Source organism: Chenopodium quinoa, unplaced genomic scaffold (assembly GCF_001683475.1).
Source record: "Chenopodium quinoa cultivar QQ74 unplaced genomic scaffold, ASM168347v1, whole genome shotgun sequence".
Lineage (NCBI taxonomy): Eukaryota > Viridiplantae > Streptophyta > Magnoliopsida > Caryophyllales > Amaranthaceae > Chenopodium > Chenopodium quinoa.
Genome location: NW_018743814.1, coordinates 236,503 through 256,447, shown reverse-complemented (window position 1 = coordinate 256,447; position 19,945 = coordinate 236,503). Strand labels below are relative to the sequence as shown.

At 33.7% G+C, this 19,945-nt stretch overlaps 1 protein-coding gene and 1 long non-coding RNA gene across 2 annotated transcripts; both read right to left on the bottom strand.

The window, feature by feature from the left end:
• Window positions 1-2,293: 2,293 nt before the first annotated feature.
• Window positions 2,294-3,490, bottom strand: LOC110685458 (phosphoglycerate kinase, chloroplastic-like). The gene is made up of 2 exons (XM_021861983.1): window positions 3,132-3,490; window positions 2,294-2,774 (listed from the first exon to the last, which is right to left on the bottom strand). Exons 1-2 carry the CDS (start codon window positions 3,171-3,173, stop codon window positions 2,583-2,585), a joined length of 234 nt encoding a protein of 77 aa, XP_021717675.1. The 5' UTR covers window positions 3,174-3,490; the 3' UTR covers window positions 2,294-2,582.
• Window positions 3,491-10,733: 7,243 nt separating this feature from the next.
• Window positions 10,734-17,785, bottom strand: LOC110685471. The gene is made up of 3 exons (XR_002504065.1): window positions 16,898-17,785; window positions 11,639-11,701; window positions 10,734-10,942 (listed from the first exon to the last, which is right to left on the bottom strand). It is a non-coding gene; the product is annotated as an uncharacterized LOC110685471 (long non-coding RNA).
• Window positions 17,786-19,945: the final 2,160 nt, after the last annotated feature.

Below are 19,945 nucleotides of genomic sequence, written 5' to 3'. Positions count from 1 at the left end.
TCTTGGAGTGCTTAAATCCATGTTTACATTCAATATATTTCATAAACCAATCCAATTCATAGCTAATTTCCCTAAACCATAACTTACTCTCCACTTTTCGTGTCCACATCAAAACACCGAGAGAAACTGATTTTTTTGGCCCTATAATTTTTATCAACTTATTATTTGTTTGGATATGCCTTGAAATAATCTTTCCAACAATATATCATAAGCTTAATTCTGATTTAAAACGAAGAATATATGAGCAAAATACTAAACTCGAACAAACCGATACCCTTTTACTAAAACAACCATATCTTTAAATCTACAAATGATTTTTACCTGATTCTAATTGGGTTAGAAAGTAGACTTGATAAGATTTCCAATGATATATTATATGCCTTATTCCAAGTTACGGATCAAAATTTATCATAGTTTTAAAAATGCGTAAAAACTAGAAATACCGCACATTAGCTAAATTGTCGCGTCGCGGGGGATGATGACATGGCACGGGGCCTGGTACCGTGACACGGTATTTTTCACCGTGTCATGGTGCTTTCCTGTGTCTTTTCCGCATTTCTTTCCCCACGCACTTAAGAACCTGGACACAAATTTTGAAAAAATGTACAACGTGACACGACACCGCTTGCCACGCCACGGTGGACATTGACACGTCGCGGAATCCTTTGCAGTGTCACGGTACACATGCCATGACACGGGATTTTTCCGTGTTATCTGCGCGTACACAACTGCACGCGCTTTATCATTTTAGGGCAAAATAATGCACCGCGACACGACAATCTTTACCGTGTCGCGGCACCCTCTAACCGTGTCACATTGCCCCAAATTAGGGTTTTTTTATCCTTTTTAGGGTTCCGTGTGTTCCCTCTACTCATTTTCCCTATAAATACCCCCCTCCTTTCTACAGTTTGGGGAACAAAATCATTCTCTCTTCCTCTCTTCTACACCAAAAAAAAAATCATTCTCTCCCTCTCTCTCATACTCCAAGCCTTAAACCTATATTTCTAATTACATCATTTCTTCCTTAAGCACTCCAAGGAGTCCATACTTAACCCGAGGTTCCGTCCTTAAACCAAGGCGTGAAAGATATAATTGACTGAAGGTTTGGACCAAATCAACTCTACTTTTTATTTAATTTAATTGTTTTAATTTCATTTATATTTTTATTGAAGTTACTAACAGTTTATTCATGATGTAGCAATTCAAGGAACACAGAAAGTGAGTAATTAATTACTTAATTACTCTTATTTTTATTCTTATTGCTAGTATCATGATTAGGTTTATTATTATTTGATTTGACTAACAATTTATTGTTGAATTGCTTCCAATATTAATGTTGATTCTATTATATATTTTATGATCACCATATTGCATGTTTAAAGGGAATATGTAATTGAAAATCACACCTAATAAGATAATTTGGACAATCGGTTTAGGTTCCTTTAATCTTGTTATAAAACAAAGTGATCACTATTATTTTAGAATTATGTGTTGCATTAATATTCAACCAATTTAGCTTAATAATAGTTTGGAGCAAATTTAATATTTTGTTTGCATGCCTTTGAGATTGCATAAATCACTTTTCAATATAAGAATCGAGTAGAGGCTAATACATGCGAATGTGACTCCATGACTCACTTCGTACCATCATCCCTGGTCCTCCTTTCGTGGTTCCGAACCATATGGAGTTAGTAATCTCATGGATTATGAATGGGGTATAACCTTCACGGGTCAATCGTTGTTGCCTTTCGGTGTCCCTTATCGTGGTTGCCTTTTATGATCCGTGAACGGTTTACAAGTTCCTTAAAAACCTGTTGGCGGCTCCCTAATTTCCTTGTCCTTAATCGTATATGTCGATTCCCACTTCCTAAGAGTGCCAAGCATATTCACACATGCTTTAACGTAGGCAAACTACGAACAACGCCTACAATATAGCAACGGTAACAAACACTAGTAGAAAAATGTATTTTGACTCCGGTTCAAAACCCCCATAAGGCACCAGTTTTGAATCGCTGAGTATTTAAGGGATGTCATTTTATCCAAAAAAAAGCCACTAGTTCAAAACCGGTGGCAATTTCTTAAATTGGCACCGATTAACCGGTGTTAATATTTATTTTTGGCACGGTTAACCGGTGCCAAAAAAACCTTACTGCGTTTTTGTAAGGAGTTATTGGCACTGGTTCCTGTTTAGAACCGGTGCCCTTAATGGCCCAAATTTTTTTTCATTTTTTTTTGCTTAAATTGATATATAAATACTTACATATATATAAACTTACATATTTTCATTAATAAAGACAGTAATATTACAATTTTCGTCCAAAAAGTAAATTAAAATAAAATACAAGGTTACACACAAATAAACCAAAATACTGTACATGGGAAAATTTCATTTAAATTACCCTTAGACTTCACCAAATCCACCTATAATAAAGAGCAACATATGCAGCTGCACAACTACACAGAAGCAGCAGCACAACTACACAGAAGCAGTAGCACGGCTGCATAGAAGCAGCAGCATAACAACACAGAATCAAAATTAGCACCACCACCAGCTTATATGTGGCTCATTGCCTCTGCCACTCCTAACAGCTCCAAACTAGCACCACCACCAGCTCTTTGCCTTCTAACAGCTCCAAACTAGCACCACCACCAGTTGATATGTGGCTCATTGCCTCTGCCACTCCTACCTTCTCTACTGCTGTAATAGAGTCACCACCACCAATAATTGTGGTTGCACCCTTCTTACTAATCTCCTCCAGCTTCTTTGCAATATCCTGTAAACGAGAAGCAAAATTTAGACGTTAATTTAAGATCATGATGTCCAATAATTATCAAAATAGAAAAAAGAGTTGTTTGTGTGGGTAGTTAGCAAAGCAAGAACCAAACAACATTAATAGCTCAGATCCTGAAGGACAAAGTTTCAAATTGGTTTTGCCCCGGCAATAAACAAATGACAAAGTTCCAAATTGCAGCAAAATCAAAACAAAAATGATTGGGATCATGACTCACAGATCTTAAAAGCACATCTATTAGTGAAATAATTTATCAGGCACTTGTATAAAACTACAGATCAATCACGATTCAGTAGAGTACCTCAAAATTTACTAAGGCATAAGCAAGTAAAGTCTTACCTCTACGCCAATAGCGAATTTGTCAAATTCAAAGACTCCCATGGGACCATTCCAGGTGATTATCTGGTTAGTGTCCAAAGCATCACTAAATTTCTTAATAGAATCAGGTCTGATGTCCAGGCCAATCTCATCCAGCCATCTGGGATTCTAGCTGCAAGGACAATCTACAATGTGCCACACATCATACTAATTGTCAGTAACAAAAAAAAAAAGAATAATGAAAAAATAGTAATTGCATCAACAGCAAACTTGTCTGCCACAATAACATTAGAAGGCAACAAAAGAGACACACCCTTTGCCTTGTGTAGACACCTAAAAATGTCTCCCCAAATCCAAACCCGATGATGAACAACCTTTCACCGCCATTATTGGTCGGGTTAAGTATTTAATCTTGGAGTGCTTAAATCCATATTTCCATTTCATAAACCAACCCAACTTCTAGCCCAATTCCCCAAACCATAACTTATTTTCCTCTTTTCGTGTCTTTAAACCCAAAATAATTCATTTTGTGTCCTTTAAAATTATTCATTTCGTGTCCTTTTTATAAAAACGTTTAATCCAGTTTATTTTGGTCCATAATCTGGGTTTAATGATTGAATAGTTGGATGGGGCTTTAAAAGAGCTTTCCAACGATATATTATAAGCCCAAATCCGAGTTATAACGAATAAGTTATGGCCAAAATATTAAACTGAGCCCAAACCGAACCTAAGCCCACCTTACCTACGACCCAATGATCATGTGGAGGGTCCAAATTATTTAATCCCATTCCTAAACCAATTAGGATTAATAAAAAGCTTCTATAAGTTTCTAAAAGATCTTGATTATCCTTTTTGAAAAGATAAGATTAAATAGTTTGAAATTGAATAAAACTCCTTTTTTGAAAGTCCTAATTTTATTCGAATTGAAAGACATTCAAAGATAGACAGATATTATTTTCGTGCCTCATATTTTTTATCCAAATTTTATATGGTTGGATAGCCCTTGAAATTATATTTCCAATGATATATTATAATATCAATTCCGAGCTATAACGGAAAAGATATGAATAAAATGTCAAACTCAATCCAAAACTGACACCGTCTCTTTATTTCGTCTATATCTTTTATTCTACAAAATATTTTAATCTGATTCTAATTGGGTTAGAAGTAGACTTTAAGAGATTTTCAAAGATATCTTATTCATCTTATTCCGATTTCTGGATCAAAAGATATGATAAAAACAAAAAACGCAAAAACTGCTGTCTATCGAGTTTTATTCCGATTTAATTCGGATCTTATCTTGTTTTTTCGACCCTTCTTTTTTTCTCTATAAATAGAGGTCATATCACCCATTTTCCAATGATCAACAAGCTTGATCATCAAATCCTTGTCTCTTCCACTCTTTTACACCAAAATTCTTCTTCTCTCTCTCTCTCATATTCTAAGCCTTAAACTTATATTCCTAATTACATCATTTTTCCCTTAAGCACTCCAAGGAGTCCATACTTAACCCAAGGTTCCGTCCTTAAACCAAGGCGTGAAAGGTACATATAAATGAGGGTTTGGACCAAATCAACTCTACTTTCTATTTAATTTAATTTAATTTCTATTTAATTTATATTTTTTTTATTGAAGTTACTAACAGTTTATTCATGATGTAGCAATTTAAAGGAACGCGCAGAATGTGAGTAATTAATTAATTTAATTACTCTTATTTTATTTTAATATTGCTAGTATCATGATTAGGGTTATTTTATATTTGATTTGACTAACGCTATTATTGTTAAATTGCTTCCAATATTAATGTTTATTCTATTATTATTTATTGATCACTATATTGCATGTTTAAAGGGAATATGTAATTGGAAATCACGACTAATAAGATAATTTGGACAACCGGTTTAGGTTCCTTTATAATCTTGTTGTTTAATAAAGTGATCAAAATATTTTAGAGTAATGTGTTGCATTAATATTCAACCAATTTAGCATAATAATAGTTTGGAGCAAATTGAATATTTTGTTTGTATGCCTTTGAGATTGCAGGAATCACTTTTCACTATAAGAATCGAGTAGAGGCCAATACGGGCGAATGTGACTCCATGACTCACTTCGTACCATCATCCCCAATCCTCCTTTCGTGGTTCCGAACCATATGGAGTTAGTAATCTCATAGATTATGAATGGGGTGTAACCTTCACGGGTCAATCGTTGTTGCCTTTCGTTGTCCCTTTCTCGTGGTTGTCTTTTATGATCCGTGAACGGTTTACAAGTTCCTTAAAAACTTGTTGGCGGCTCCCTACTTTGCTTTGTCCCTAATCGTAATGTCAATTCCCACTTCCTAAGAGTGCCAAGCATATTCACCACATGCTTTTACGTAGGCGCACTTCGAGCGACGCCTACACCTTGGCCTTCTCGAGGAAAGAAATTGCAAGCTCAAGCTTATCGTTTTCCACCAGAGAAGATCCCTATTATCCATAAAAATATACAAAAGATAAACGATTAAGGACCAGTTTTTTTTATTCTAGAAAAAAACCGTATCAAACTCCAAATGAAAATCAGAGTAAATGTAAGCTTCTAGTAAGCTAGCAGTAAGGCAAGTTGTAAGCAAAGCTTCTTCAGCACCATCAATTAACCTATACTAAAAGCAAACCTAAAGTGACACTTGTCACTTATAAAAAAATTTCCCGCCTTTTTTTCTTTCCTTTTTTTTTTTTTTTGCCAAATTTTAATAACTTCCCTTTTATAACCTACCATAATACTTATTTCCATTTTGACAACACATTTAATCCAATAATACTCAATTAATTTATTTTTTATTATTATTATTTTTCAACATATATTTTATATACTATAAATCTTTTAGTTACAAATATACTAACATAGTTTAAAATTAAGGTATTGACATATATCATCATCCAAGATTATCATAATATTATTATAATTTTTTTTCCTCCGACTTAAAATTTATTTTAATTAAAAATAGGAATAATAGTTTTGATAGGATAATTTGTATAAATCTTACAAATACACATAACGTTTATAAGAATAACTTAACAAAATCATTTTATTATATTATACTCCTCCGTTTTTTTATAAGTTATGGTTGGATTTGCACATTTGTTGAGACACAATTTTGACCATCAATATCTTTAATTAGAGACTATTATTTTGTTACAAATATTTTTATTTTTTTTGGATAAATTTGTTGAATTAACACCATTCTTTATAAATTTTGTTGTAAAGTTTAATTATAACCGTGCATGACACGGGATTTAACCTAGTTTATATGAAAAGTTCAAACCTTTGCTTAATTCAAGTACATACATGACATTTCTTTTGGAGTTCGTATATTCTAATATTTGAGCACAATTAGTATTAAACTCATACAAGCTAGGAATGGATGTCATACTCATAAAAAAAATAAAAATAAAAAAATAGGAATGGGTGTCATAAACATTTGTCCAGTGCCATTATGTAAATTCAAAGAAAGAAAATAAACTTGTAAAGATAAGGGTATACAAATACAAATGGGCTCTTTTAGCTATACCTCATGGCTTGTAAAGATAAGGGTATACAAAGCCATGTAATCCATATGAGTTTACATAGATAAACCCATATAATTCCATAGGACATACATGTATTTCTTCATTAATATGAACTTATCACTCATCACATCTCTAAGAAAACATTAGGTTTGATGATACAAATGCAATACAATAGATATACACATGGGACATTTTGTGTCAAACTACACACAAACATACTTCTATCTAATTTATTTACCATATGGCTTATACCACACATATTTTAAATTATATGAACAAACAAATTCTATCAACCTAAAGTATAATTCAAATGATTTATAAAAAGGAAACTTACACTTTAATAATCCCAACTATGGGCGATTTACCTATAATAATCCCAACTAACGTTTATTTTCTAATAATCCTAACTATAAGGTCAGTTTTCCTCCAGCAGTCCCATAAACCGGTTACCTGTTGAAAGGGTAAACTTATTTTTTTGGTTTTTTAAATGACACATGTCAGCACATGATTGGCTTAATTTAAAAAAATAAAAAAAAACAATCAGCCAGCCATCGTACTCCTCTACCAAACCCAACCCAAAGTCGTCGCCAAACCGCCGAAACCCCGACCCACCCATACCCACCCACTAACTACCCTACTCCTCTCACCCTCACCTTGAACCAAATTGGGGTTCGGGTTCTTTCATGGGTACGTTTGGGCTGATTTCGACAGTCAAGGGTGGTCGGCTGGCTGATTTTGTGGGTCGAGGGTGGTTGGTTGGGATTGGGTGACGGCTAGGGGTGAACATGGTCTGGTTTGGTGCGGTTTGAGTCTAAACCAAACCAAACCGCAAAATACGGTTTGGTCAATTTTCCAAACCAAACCAAACCATATTAGTATTGAAACCAAACCAAACCAAACAAAACCGTAATAATGCGGTTTGGTTTGCGGTTTATGATAAGACGACATTTTTTCCTAAAAATTGTCAAATATTAATAAACTTATAATAAAGTTCAAATAATTAGCCCAAAGGGATTAAATTATACTACAAATTTTTAATAAAAATAACAACCAACTAATCAAGTGCTAAGTGCTAACACAATAACACATAATAAAAATTATACATAACAAATTAACCATGGAAAAAAACATAATACATTTGTCCAAAAAATAATTCATACTACATCATACTACATTATAGTTATATGACCAATTGAATTTTAAGTATTGATATTTGAGATTGAGTATAGAGTGTAGTAGTATACTGATCGTTAAGTCTTCTAATGATTTTTCATGTTTTTTTATTTTTTTATAATATATAATAACTATTTTAATTTATTTAAAAATTATATAAATATTAAAATGCGATTTACTGGTTTACGGTTTGGTTTGGTTTATAATTTTTGAAAAATCAAACCAAACCGCAAACCGTATTTCTCAAAAAATCGAAACCAAACCGTATTTTTCCAAACCGTAAACCAAACCAAACCGTTAAAATGCGGTTTATTCTGGTTTGGTTACGGTCCATACCAAACTGTGTACAACCCTAGTGACGGTGGTGGAGGCTGGGTTGGAGAACAGCGATAGGAACGGCGGCGTCGATGGTGGCTGGGTATTTTAAGGGTTTTCCTTTTTAAAAATTTTCTTTTTTTTATTTATTTTAATTCAATGCATAATTGACACATGTACAATGTGGGACCCACTAGCGGTTTTTTGGATGAAAAATTTAAGTGGTGGTGAAATCAAAATTTTTGATTTTTTGGTGGTGTTATAATCTACGTTTTTTTTTTTTTTTGTGGTGTTATTATCAAAATCGTGACAATTTTTGGGTGTTATTTTCTAATTTTTCCTTAATTATAATACACACACAAACCATAAAATTATTTGTATTGTGTTGCTCCATAAATGTTTTCCACATATCTTCAGATATGAAATCATAGAGTTCATACGACATTCTTTTGTCCTTCGGCATACTCCTTGTACATGTGATCCAACCACTGACCAATTTTGTTTTAAAATCTCTCCATAGCTTATCACAAGAGCGTATGACCTTTTTTTTCTTTATTTCATCTTCTTCGATTTGAAACTCTCTCTACATAAAACAAAAAAAGTAGTCTCACATTCAAATAATTTCAAAATGATCATATAATAGTATAACATTTAACATTTAATAGTCAATATTACCTTAGCATCTTCCCACAAAGTGTCTTTTATTCCTTGTGGAACTTCATTCCAATCTTTAAACAATATAGACACTTTTGCACACCTTATTTCACCAAGATGATTTTTGTATGCTTTTGCCCACTTTCTAATGGGTCGACACAATTCATCCTATTCAATCACTCTAGGAACCCCTGACATGGATTTTAGGCCATTTGAAGGACCTCTTGGCTTCTTTTTCTGCTTTTTAGAGTCGGTTGTTTGTTGCTCTGATTGTGAGGCTCATCTTCAAGTCTTTCCTCACCCCGCGAAGACACGGAACGATTATGCCTATCCTCATCCTCCATTATTACTTACCTGAAAAGCAGACATAAATCAATAGATCAATTAAGACATCGATTTGTATTATTTATAAATTATAAACTTGTACACATAATAATAATAATAATAATAATAATAATAATAATAATATCGATGTGTGTTGTGTTATCGGATGGGTGTTCCATTGTTCTCTGTCTCGACACCGTGCTCTGCTTGCTCTCGGGGTTTTACTGGGGATGTATTCGGCGACCATGCGGTGTCGTGTGCTGGCATTGTTGGTATTAAACATCGGCACAATGTTGTTCGAGATACATTTGTTGATATTTGCTACAGATCTGGGATTTCAGCAAAAAAGGAGGTTGACATAGGATTGTTTGGAGGGAATGACAGGGCCCTTAGACCTGCCGATGTGTTACTTTATTCATGGGATCGTGGTCGTGATGTATGTGTCGACTTCACAGGGTCTTCTCCTTTGACACAGACACGGCTATATGACTTTGTTCCGGGATGGGTTGTGGCTGATGCGGCTCATCGGAAGCGGGTTAAGTACGAAGCTCGTTGTCTGGCGATTGGATATGGTTTCATTCCCTTCTCCTTTTCTTCACTTGGGGATTTAGAGAAAGAGGTTGGTGCGTTGCTAAAGCGGATTCAAAGGTTCTTAACGACGCAAGACATTGGGGCTCGTGCTGCAGCTCATATATTCTCTATGGTAGGCTTTGCTATAGCTAGAGGAGTGGGGGGCCAGATTGTATCTCGGCTTCCCACTAATTTATTGTAGGTTGTATGACTTTTGTTTTTGAGATATAACAATAACAATAACAATAATAATAATAATAATAATAATAATAATAATAATAATAATAATAATAATAATAATAACAATCATAACAATAACAATAACAATAACAATAAAAATAACAATAACAATAACAATAACAATAACAATAACAATAATAATAATAATAATAACCATAAACAATAATAATAATAATAATAATAATAATAATAATAATAACAACAACAACAACAATAATAATAATAGTAATAGTAATAGTAATAACAATAACAATAACAATAACAGTAATAATAATAATATGCAATTTATGCAAATAGTAACACATAATGGAAAAATAAAAATCACAGAAAACATACTTACTTCATTATTCTCTTTTGCGACATAAAATCCTTCATTATGATCTTTAAGTTTCAACGTTGTTTCAAAATCATCGACTATTGGAGGGATGCTCCAAACGGAAGGTGGTGACTCATTAAATTGCTCATCATATTCTTCCTCGTCCACCACATCTTCAATGCCAAGTATACTTCTATTACCTTCTAAAACAACGAAACATTTACAATCAGCTGGGTCAGCCATATAAAAAACTTGCTTTTCTTGTGATGCTAATATAAATGGATCAGCTAGATTTCCTCGTCGACCAAGATTTACAAGGTTCAAGTTCCCTTGTTCATCTGTTTTTACACCGCGGCTACTATCAACCCACTTACATTGGAATAGAGGAATCTTGAAATCAACTATAACACCCCCAAATCTCCCTCTACGGAAATACTAGTATAATACGTATAATTATACCGTAGAGATAGACTTAGGCGTATTACCGCCGCGTGATTACGCAAGGCTACTCAAATTACTAAGAATAACAATACTTTGCAGCGGAAACTTCAATACTCTTCTTTATTAATAATAACTAGAAATAGCAACCAATGTTATGAGTACTCAAAATAGATACAAAACCAACATTCCTAATTTAGTGAAACCAAATCCCGGGACTCCAATGCATCACTTTATTCACTTCACCTGAAATAACACTGCTTACCATTACAATAAACATGGCGAACCAAAACAAATAAGAAGTACGGGTTAGCAAAATATGCTAAGTACGGTAAGTGCAAGATAATTAAACTCAATTTATTTGCAAACATGCTTTAAAACCAGTTCCAATAATTAATCCAATAATTCCAAACTCATGATTCAAAACCAATTCTCAATATTCCAATAACCAATAAAACCATTACCAATTATTTAAAACCAATTCCTCCATATTAAACCAATTAAACCAATTAAACCAATTCCTCTCCCAAGTTACAAGGCTATTCTTGAGGAAAGACCCGATCATACAAAGTCCAAGGCCTTATCAATAAACCAAATCCGCATAGTGGGATTACCAACATACTTATAAAGCATAAAAAAAATAATAAATCAATGATTCAATAAATCCTCTTTTAAATCCAATAATTCAACCTTTAATAATAATAATCCAAACTCCTTTTTAATAAATTCAACACGCTTTTAAAATAAATCCCTTTTTAAACATGAATAATAAATTAATTAATCAAAACATGTTACAAAAACCAACACTCCAATTCAATTATTAAAACCAATCTTTTAAACATACTTTTATTTCATAAACCATAATTAAAGTCAATTTAATTCAAGCAACATAAATCATTCAAACATGTTCATTCAAATCGATCACTCTCAAGGTTTCTAGCCACCTAACGTACCTTGATCCTTGCTTAGCAAAAAACACTTCAAAAGAACTCTCAAGTAGCTTGATCAAAAACACCCTACAAATAAATATAACCTTAATTATTATAAGGTTATCAAATAATCACAAACAATTAAATTAAACCCTCCCAACTATATGTACATGAACCTTTTGAATTAAAACAACATAAACATCATTAAAATCTGATTTTATATAATTAAAACTACTCATAATAATTTTACATTAATCAACCACAATAATAATAATAATTAAATAAGAGAAAAGGAGAAGAAGTGTAAGAAACCAAGGAGAAGAGAGGGGAGGTGGTGGCAGCAGTGGCTGCCGGAGGTTGGAGGGTGGCGGCAGGTGGCGGACGGAGTGGAGGTGATGTACGGTGGTGGTGGTGGCGCAAGGAAAGAAAAGAAAAGGAAAAGAATAAGGAATTGCTTAGAGAATTTGTGAGAGAGTTATGAAAATTTTGTGTGAGGTTTGAACATGAATTGAAGGGGTATTTATAGGCTAGTATGATCATGAATTATGGTAGGAAAATGTAGGAAGAATTATGGTAAGTAGGGTTTAAGGGATTACTTGGAGAAGTGAGTAAAGATTTAAGCAAAGTTTTGATATTGAAGAGATTGTGTATAATTGAATATGGAAGGTATGTATGTCATGAAAAATATTAAGGAAATTGAAATTACTTGGGGAATAATTAAGAAGAATGAATGGCAAGAAAATATAATCATTGGATATTAAAAAGATGGAGAATTAGAATTAAGGAAAATAGGAGAATTTAAGGAGATAATTAAAAAATACAAATTACCAAAATATTTTTCCCAAAATCTACATGGGATGGCCAAATTTTTGAGCTTTCCTAAGCTCATATTTTCGGCCCTCCTATTTAGTATTTAGGAAATTATTTTGCTAGTTTTAAGGAATTAAAATAATTGTGTAAATAATATTTATTGTAATAAATAATTAAATAATAAATACCAAATAATTTAACAAATAAAATCAGATTTTCACATAGGAAAATCCGAAATTTATTAGTCAAATAAATGGGATTTTCGGACTTATTAAAATAATAATAAAATATAGCTTTTGCCTTAATTAAAATATCCGAAATATATAAATAATCCAATTTTTAAAATAGAATAAATGGATAATAAATCTTATCCAAAAAAATGATTAGTTTTCAAAATACTTTTGGCGTCAAAATTCAAATATTACTTTGGCTCCAAATAGTAAATTTACTAAAATACCCTTTTTTATAAAATAATTCCTAATTAATTAATTAGGAAAATACGTATGAAAATACGGGGTATTACATCAACATAGTCCATCTCTATTATTTCTTCCATTCAATGATTCCATAATAAAATTTCTTCTTATCCACAAGTGTTTTATCATGTGCAGTAACATACTCAGATGACAAACCTATTACTTTAATACCACTATTTTGCATTGTTGACTTGTCATCTTGTCGGCTAATGTAAAAACAATACCCATTAATGTTGTATCCCTCATATGAAATGACTTGACATTTAACACCATATGCCAACCATCTCAATGTGTCAGATATATCGTTAAGTGTGGTGGACAATTGGGACATCACTCGTTCCTTATACCATGTAACGAATGAACAATTATGGTCCTTTATTACCTAAAGATCACTTTTGGAAGGATATTTATTTTTAAAAAAAATCATGTGCTCGTCCAAGTAAGGATGAACTTCACTAAGATTTTGCAACACAAAAAGCTTGGCCTTAATTTTTCATATCAAAGCCCATGGATATCATTTTCCTACCAATAGTGCCTTGACCTCCGAGCCTCCTATTGTGTCAAGACTTTGGCAACCCAATATTCTGTGAACGTGCAAGATATTGAGCAACCCATGTTGCCACTTCCTCGACAACTGTTCGTTGTAAAATACTAGCTTCAGGTTTGGCCGGATTCATGACTTTTCCCTTTAAGTCACCCATTTCTCGTTCAAAAGGGTACATGTATCTCATATACACGGGTCTACAAAGTTTGATTTCACGAACAAGATAAATAACCAAATGAGGCATCACGTCAAAAAAATATGGGGGAAAATACATTTCAAATCGACACATTTTCTCAAGTATATCTGCTTGCAAGTCATCTAAAATACTTGGATTTATGACCTTGCTACAGATACTGTTAAAAAAGACACATAATCTTGTAATCGTATACCTCACTTGAGGCGGCAAGATTCCTCGAATTGCAACTGGTAATAATTGTTGCATCAAGACATGACAATCATGAGATTTCATGTCACTCAATTTTAAGTCAGCCATTGACACAAGTCTACGAAAATTAGAAGAATATCTAGCCGAGACCTTTAAACCATGCAATGACTCACATAAGCTAGTTTTTTCCCTTTTAGACAAGGTAAAGCAAGCTGGGGGATGATACCATCGTTTTTCTCGAGATTCGGGTGCCAACTCTGAATGACCCATAGCAGCCATGTCTTTTCTTACTTTAAATCCATCCTTTGTCTTTCCTGGCATATTCAATAAAGTTCCCACAATGGCATCACAGACATTTTTCTCAATATGCATTACATCTAGAGGTGTCAAAAGCACACCCGACCCGACCCAATCCGAAACCGACTCGAAAAATATCAAATTCAGATTTGGACTCGCGTGGACATAATAACTTAGTAAAACTCAACTTTAAAAATTTACCCGACCCGATCCGATTATCCGAACTGACACCCCTAATTACATCTAGACAATGTCTAACTTCTAAATGTCTCCAATATGGGAGAGACCACAGCTCAGACTTCTTCTTATAACCCCCATTTGATTTGCTTTTCTAGAGCTTACCAAACTCATTCTCAATGTTGTTGACTTGCTCATAAACCTCACTTGCACGTAAAGGGCCATGGGCTTCTCTCAACTCCACTTTTCCATTAAATGTGTCCTTTTTCTTTCTAAAAGAGTGGTCTTCAGGAAGATTTCTGCGATTATCCATGTACACATTCTTGCCACAATTGTCCGCAATGCCTCCAAATCATCTCACAAATTGGGCAAGGATTTGTTCCCTTCACTGTGTACCTTGACAAATTCCCATAAGCTGGGAAGCCATTTATCGTACAAAAAATCATGGCACGTAAGGTGAAATTGGTCTTACTATATGCATCAAACATCTTGACACCTTCACTCCACAACAATTTCAAATCTTCAATGAGAGGCGTTAGATACACATAAATGTCATTTCCATGTTGTTTAGGCCTGGATATTAGAAAGAAAAACATAATGTATCTAGTCTTCATGCATAACCAAGGAGGCAAATTGTAATACTTAGAAGAACCGGCCAAGTACTATATTAGATACTAAGTGTCCTAGATGGGTTCATTCCATCTATACTAAGACCGAGCCTAAGATTTCGATCTTCTTGACCAAAATCCTTGAACTTTCGATCAATGTTCCTCCATTGCGGGGAATCAGCCGGATGCCTCATTAACCCATCTTTCTTCCTTCCATCAGCATGCCACCTCAATAATTTTGCATTTTTTTCATCTAAGAAAAGTCGCCTAAATCTCGGTATAATTGGAAGATACCACAATACCTTAGCCGAGACCCTTTCTTACACAACTCACCAATATCATTCATCTTGTAACGAGAAACTCCACACCTTGGACACTCATGCAAGTTAGCATACTCATTTCAATACAACACACAATCAATGGGACATGCATTTATCTTCACATACTCCATACCTAAAGGGCACATAAGTTTCTTGGCCTCATAGGTGGAGTTTGGAAGTTCATTCCCTTCGGAGAACATTTCCACTAATGCTTCCAACAACTGCGTAAAACCCTTGTCGGTCCAACAATAGCTCGCCTTTAAGTTAAATAACTTCAAAATGGCACCAAGTTTAGTGAATTTTGTACAACCAGGATATAACGGTGTCTTTGCAGCTCTCAAAATACTATCATATTTACGGGGACACTATGTGAAATTGTCTTCTACATCATGCATCATCTCATCTATCCTATCCTTCTCCACTCCATTCTCACTCTCAACACCAATATCAGAGGTATCGATATCCTCACCTTGATGTTAATTATCATCATCACAATGATTCTCATCTTCCATTGGGAAACAACTAGAACTTGTCTCATTATATATGCTCTCACAATGCCATGTCCACCTTGTGTAGTTTTCTTTAAACCCACGACAAATTAGATGTTTTTTAATATCATCTATATCACGATACCCCCTTGAATTATTACAGTCACAACAAGGACAAAGAATAATCTTTGATTTATTCTCTGTTTGGTCTTTTAAGGCAACATTACTAAACTCTTCAATTCCTTGTCTTTTAAGGCAACATTACTAAACTCTTCAATTCCTTGTAAAATTCTTGTAGAATTTCGCTTACCATACATCCAACTTCGATCCATTTAAACCACTGAATAACAAAAATTAATTTTAAGAAAATGTGTATAATTTCAAACATATAAATGTTCTTAACCATAAACAAGATTATAAAGCACAAATCATTTTCATTCAAAATTTATCTCATGTAAATGTAATAACATGATCCAACTAGGTCCTTATCACTCTAACTTAACCCATTCTTCAATGTCCCATCTCACTAATAACTACTTGTAAAGTTTGGTTCTGAAGAAAATTTGGCAGCGTTTCCCTATAGTTCTCTAAGCACACGATGTAGACAATCGACTATCTACATATGTACCCAGAGAACGATTGGGAAATAGTGAGCTATGATCTTCTTAGACCCAAAAACAATTCAAGTAGTTACAACCTAAATGAGATAGAACAGTCCCAAACCGGGGACTATTCATGACTTACTCCTAATGAGTAAGCCCTGAACAGGTATCTAAGCCAGTGATGCAAATATTTTTGCAATTCCAATCAATAATATCACAATTACAAATCTCATACAATTCACAATCATTATACTAACCACAAAAAATATGTTAATATTAAAAAGAATGGTCAAAATATATATACCACAAGTGAAGACAATGTCGTATGTGCACTACCGCCTCAATCGTTTGTCCACAATCAAAAACTCATGCAACTTGAGGAATTCACTTCCGTATAATTGAGAAATATGCCATATAAAATTACATCTATTAAACCAACAAAATTCAATCACACTAAAAATTATTTTCTAATGAACTAACACTAAACCTAAAATTAAACTAAGTCCTTGTTCAAGTCAGTGGCTACATTCTATCTACCATGAAAAATTTGAACATTAAAACAAGAAGCAATCTTACCTTGGGTGAAATCGACTTCACAAATTCACCAATGTTGCTTTACAAATTATTGTTGCTTTAATTTGCTCGAATTTCCTAGGGTTTTGGGGGGCAAAATAAATCAAGTATTCAGACAATAATTCCTTGCATTACTCGAATAATCTGCCAGGAATTTTGATTGTTTTTTTTGGGGTTTCTAGGGTTCGAACTTAGGGTTTTGATTCAATTTTTTTGCTGGAAATGGAGGATTTATGCTCGAATTTGTTCAATTTTTCTGGGATTTATATGGTTTCGAATATGTTAGGGTTTTTTTTTTGGTGTTTTGCTCAAAATTAGGGGAATGTAGCTCTGAATTTTTCCCGATTTGATTGCAATTTTGTTGTTGAATTTGTGGGGGGTTTTTTAGTCGAAAATCTTGGGAGTTTTTGGTTTGAATATCGCTGAAAACCTAAATGAATTTGTGGTCGAATTTCGCTGGGTTTTGTGGTCGAATTTCAGGTCGAATTGCTCTGGGTTTTTGGACGAATTTATGGTCGACTTTTGCTGGGTTTAGGTCAAATTTCTGGTCGATTTACGCTGGGTTTTTGGACAATTTTTTGTTCGAATTTATCTGGTTTTTGGGTTGAATTTCTGCTCAAATGTTGCTGGGTTTTTGGTCTAATTTTTGGTCGAAAATCTGAGGGGGTTTTTAGTCAAATTTCTGGGGTTTTTTGGTCAAATTTCTAGGTGTTTTGGTGAGGAAATCACTGTCATGGAAGGGATGGAGTAGCAAATGTTTTTTTTTTTTGTTTAGTGAAAGGGAGGCAGCAAGCTAAGCTATAAGAGAAACCAAAACCTAAGCAAAATAATTATTTGCGTCACTGTACTAATAATATGTAACGCAAATAATGAACATTATTATGCTACACATTAATCATTTGCGTTGCTTATTAATTTCAGGAGTGACGCAAATTAATTCACTCACTCATTTGCGTCACTTGTCACTGAATGAGTGACGCAAATAACATTATCATATGCGTCGTTCCAATAATTAAGAGTGACGCAAATAACTGAAAGCTGAAATATATCTGACTTTTGCATCGCTTCTTTGATAATGTGCGATGCACATAACTTTTAAGGATGCTAAAAAACAATATTTGCTTCGTTATTTTGTATGAGTGACGCAAATAGGGCGACGCAAATGAACGTTTTTCTACTAGTGAATTATGGCATTGCTGGAGGAATCATTCTGAAGGTTGAAGACCATGAGTGAGCTTCAGGGAAGGAAATGTGCCAATTCCATGAGGAGGGACTATTTCTAGTTTAGGGGCAGCTATGTAAACGACCTAGTGCTCACTATGTTCACGGATGGTGCTTGGAAGAAGGACAAAAAGGGCAAATTAGTGGCAGGGATTGGATGGGTCATCATTAGTCCTAATGCAGAGTTAGCAAAAGGAGGAAAAAGCATTATGGCTAGGGCTAGCAATCAGGTCGGGTCGGGTTCAGGTCGACCTATTTAGATAAACGGGTCAACACCCCCAAACCTAAACCCGACCTGTTTACATAAACAGGTCAGAAGTTCTGGCCCGACCCAACCTATTTACAAACGGGTTGACCTAAACCCGACCCATTTAACCTGATTTTTTAAAAGCGTGTTTATGAGTCTTAAAAGTTAAAACCAAACAAAATCATTATTTACCCACTCGAATTAACACACTGTAGGCATTACTCTTAAAAAATTAAATTATTTAATACATATTTACATTCACAAATACTCACTACTTACTTCGTATACATTTTGTATTAAAATTTTCAACAAAAAATAACTTTTACAGAAATCAATAATCAATATTCTCCAGCTTGTCTTGGTTGAATTGATTCTTCTTTTCAATGGGTAATTTCATGGTAATGAAATATCAAAATTCAAGAGCTAGATATTGAAGAAGAGAAGTTAAGAATAAATTCTCACCTAATCAGCTAATCTACTACCTCAATTAGTGTGTTAGTGAAAGAGAAAAAAGTTAGAGGAAAGTGGTATGCCATCGTAGTGGTGATAAAGAGAGAGAGTGAATGAGCCTAGTGAAGAGAGAGAATGAAGAGATAGGAGGAGAGGCAGTAGAAATGAAGAATCAATTTCATTTAGGGTTTAGTTTATATTTATATGACTTTCTATTGCATTGGGCTTGACCCAAAATTTTTTTCTTATGGGTTACACGGGTTATGATTTTCTGACCAAAATTAGTTAAACGGGTTAGGCGGGTTATTTTCGGGTTGGGATTTCCAACCCGAACCCGACCTGTTTATTTTCAGGTCGGGTTCGAGTTGACCCAATTACATAAACGGGTTGAAAATTTTAACTAAAACCCATTTATTTCGGGTTGGGTTCATATAATACCCCAAAATTTTTCTAGCTAGTATAAACTTTTTAAACTTTAATGGTATATGTTATATTAATAGATTTTATAATTATTATTTTATTTTCGGATTTTTTGTAAAAAAAAATAAAAATAAGAAAAAAAATAATTGATTTCAACGTGAGATTTCTATCTCAATATTTCATTTGAAAAACTAATTTTATTTAACAATTTAAATTTTGATCTTATCATAATTAGTTACATGAATCTATCTTATACCTCATTTCCACCCTATATATTTTGCCTTGACCGTGAGAAAGGGAGAGCACCAAAAACTACACTGCTTCTTCTTCCACCCTTCATCTCCATTAATTGGTAAGCCAAATTGATAGTTAAGAGAGCTCATAATCTCTTCTTTATTTTGACGAATTTAACTAGTCAATTAAGTTTCAATCTTACGGCTAGTAATCTTTAATACCTTTCATTACTAAAACCGTAACTCCGTTGACGAACCCAACCTTTTGTCACTCAAATTGAATCTGTTGCTTGTCTCCATTGTTATATCTCAATATTATACCACCATAACTTCAACTCATACCATCAATTATCATCATCATCACCATTGTTGCGTTAGCACATCATCCCTTTTGAAATTATGCCCCAAAAAAACACAAACTGTAATGCCCTTATCCGATTTCTTTCCAAAAAAAAAAAAAGAAGATTAAATAAAAGGAGG

Coding starts and splice junctions, on each gene's coding strand:
- LOC110685458 (XM_021861983.1), bottom strand. CDS start 3,173: ATGGGAGTCTTTGAATTTGACAAATTCGCTATTGGCGTAGAG. Junction 2,775..3,131: donor AATTCGCTATTGGCGTAGAG/GTAAGACTTTAC, acceptor TCTCGTTTACAG/GATATTGCAAAGAAGCTGGA.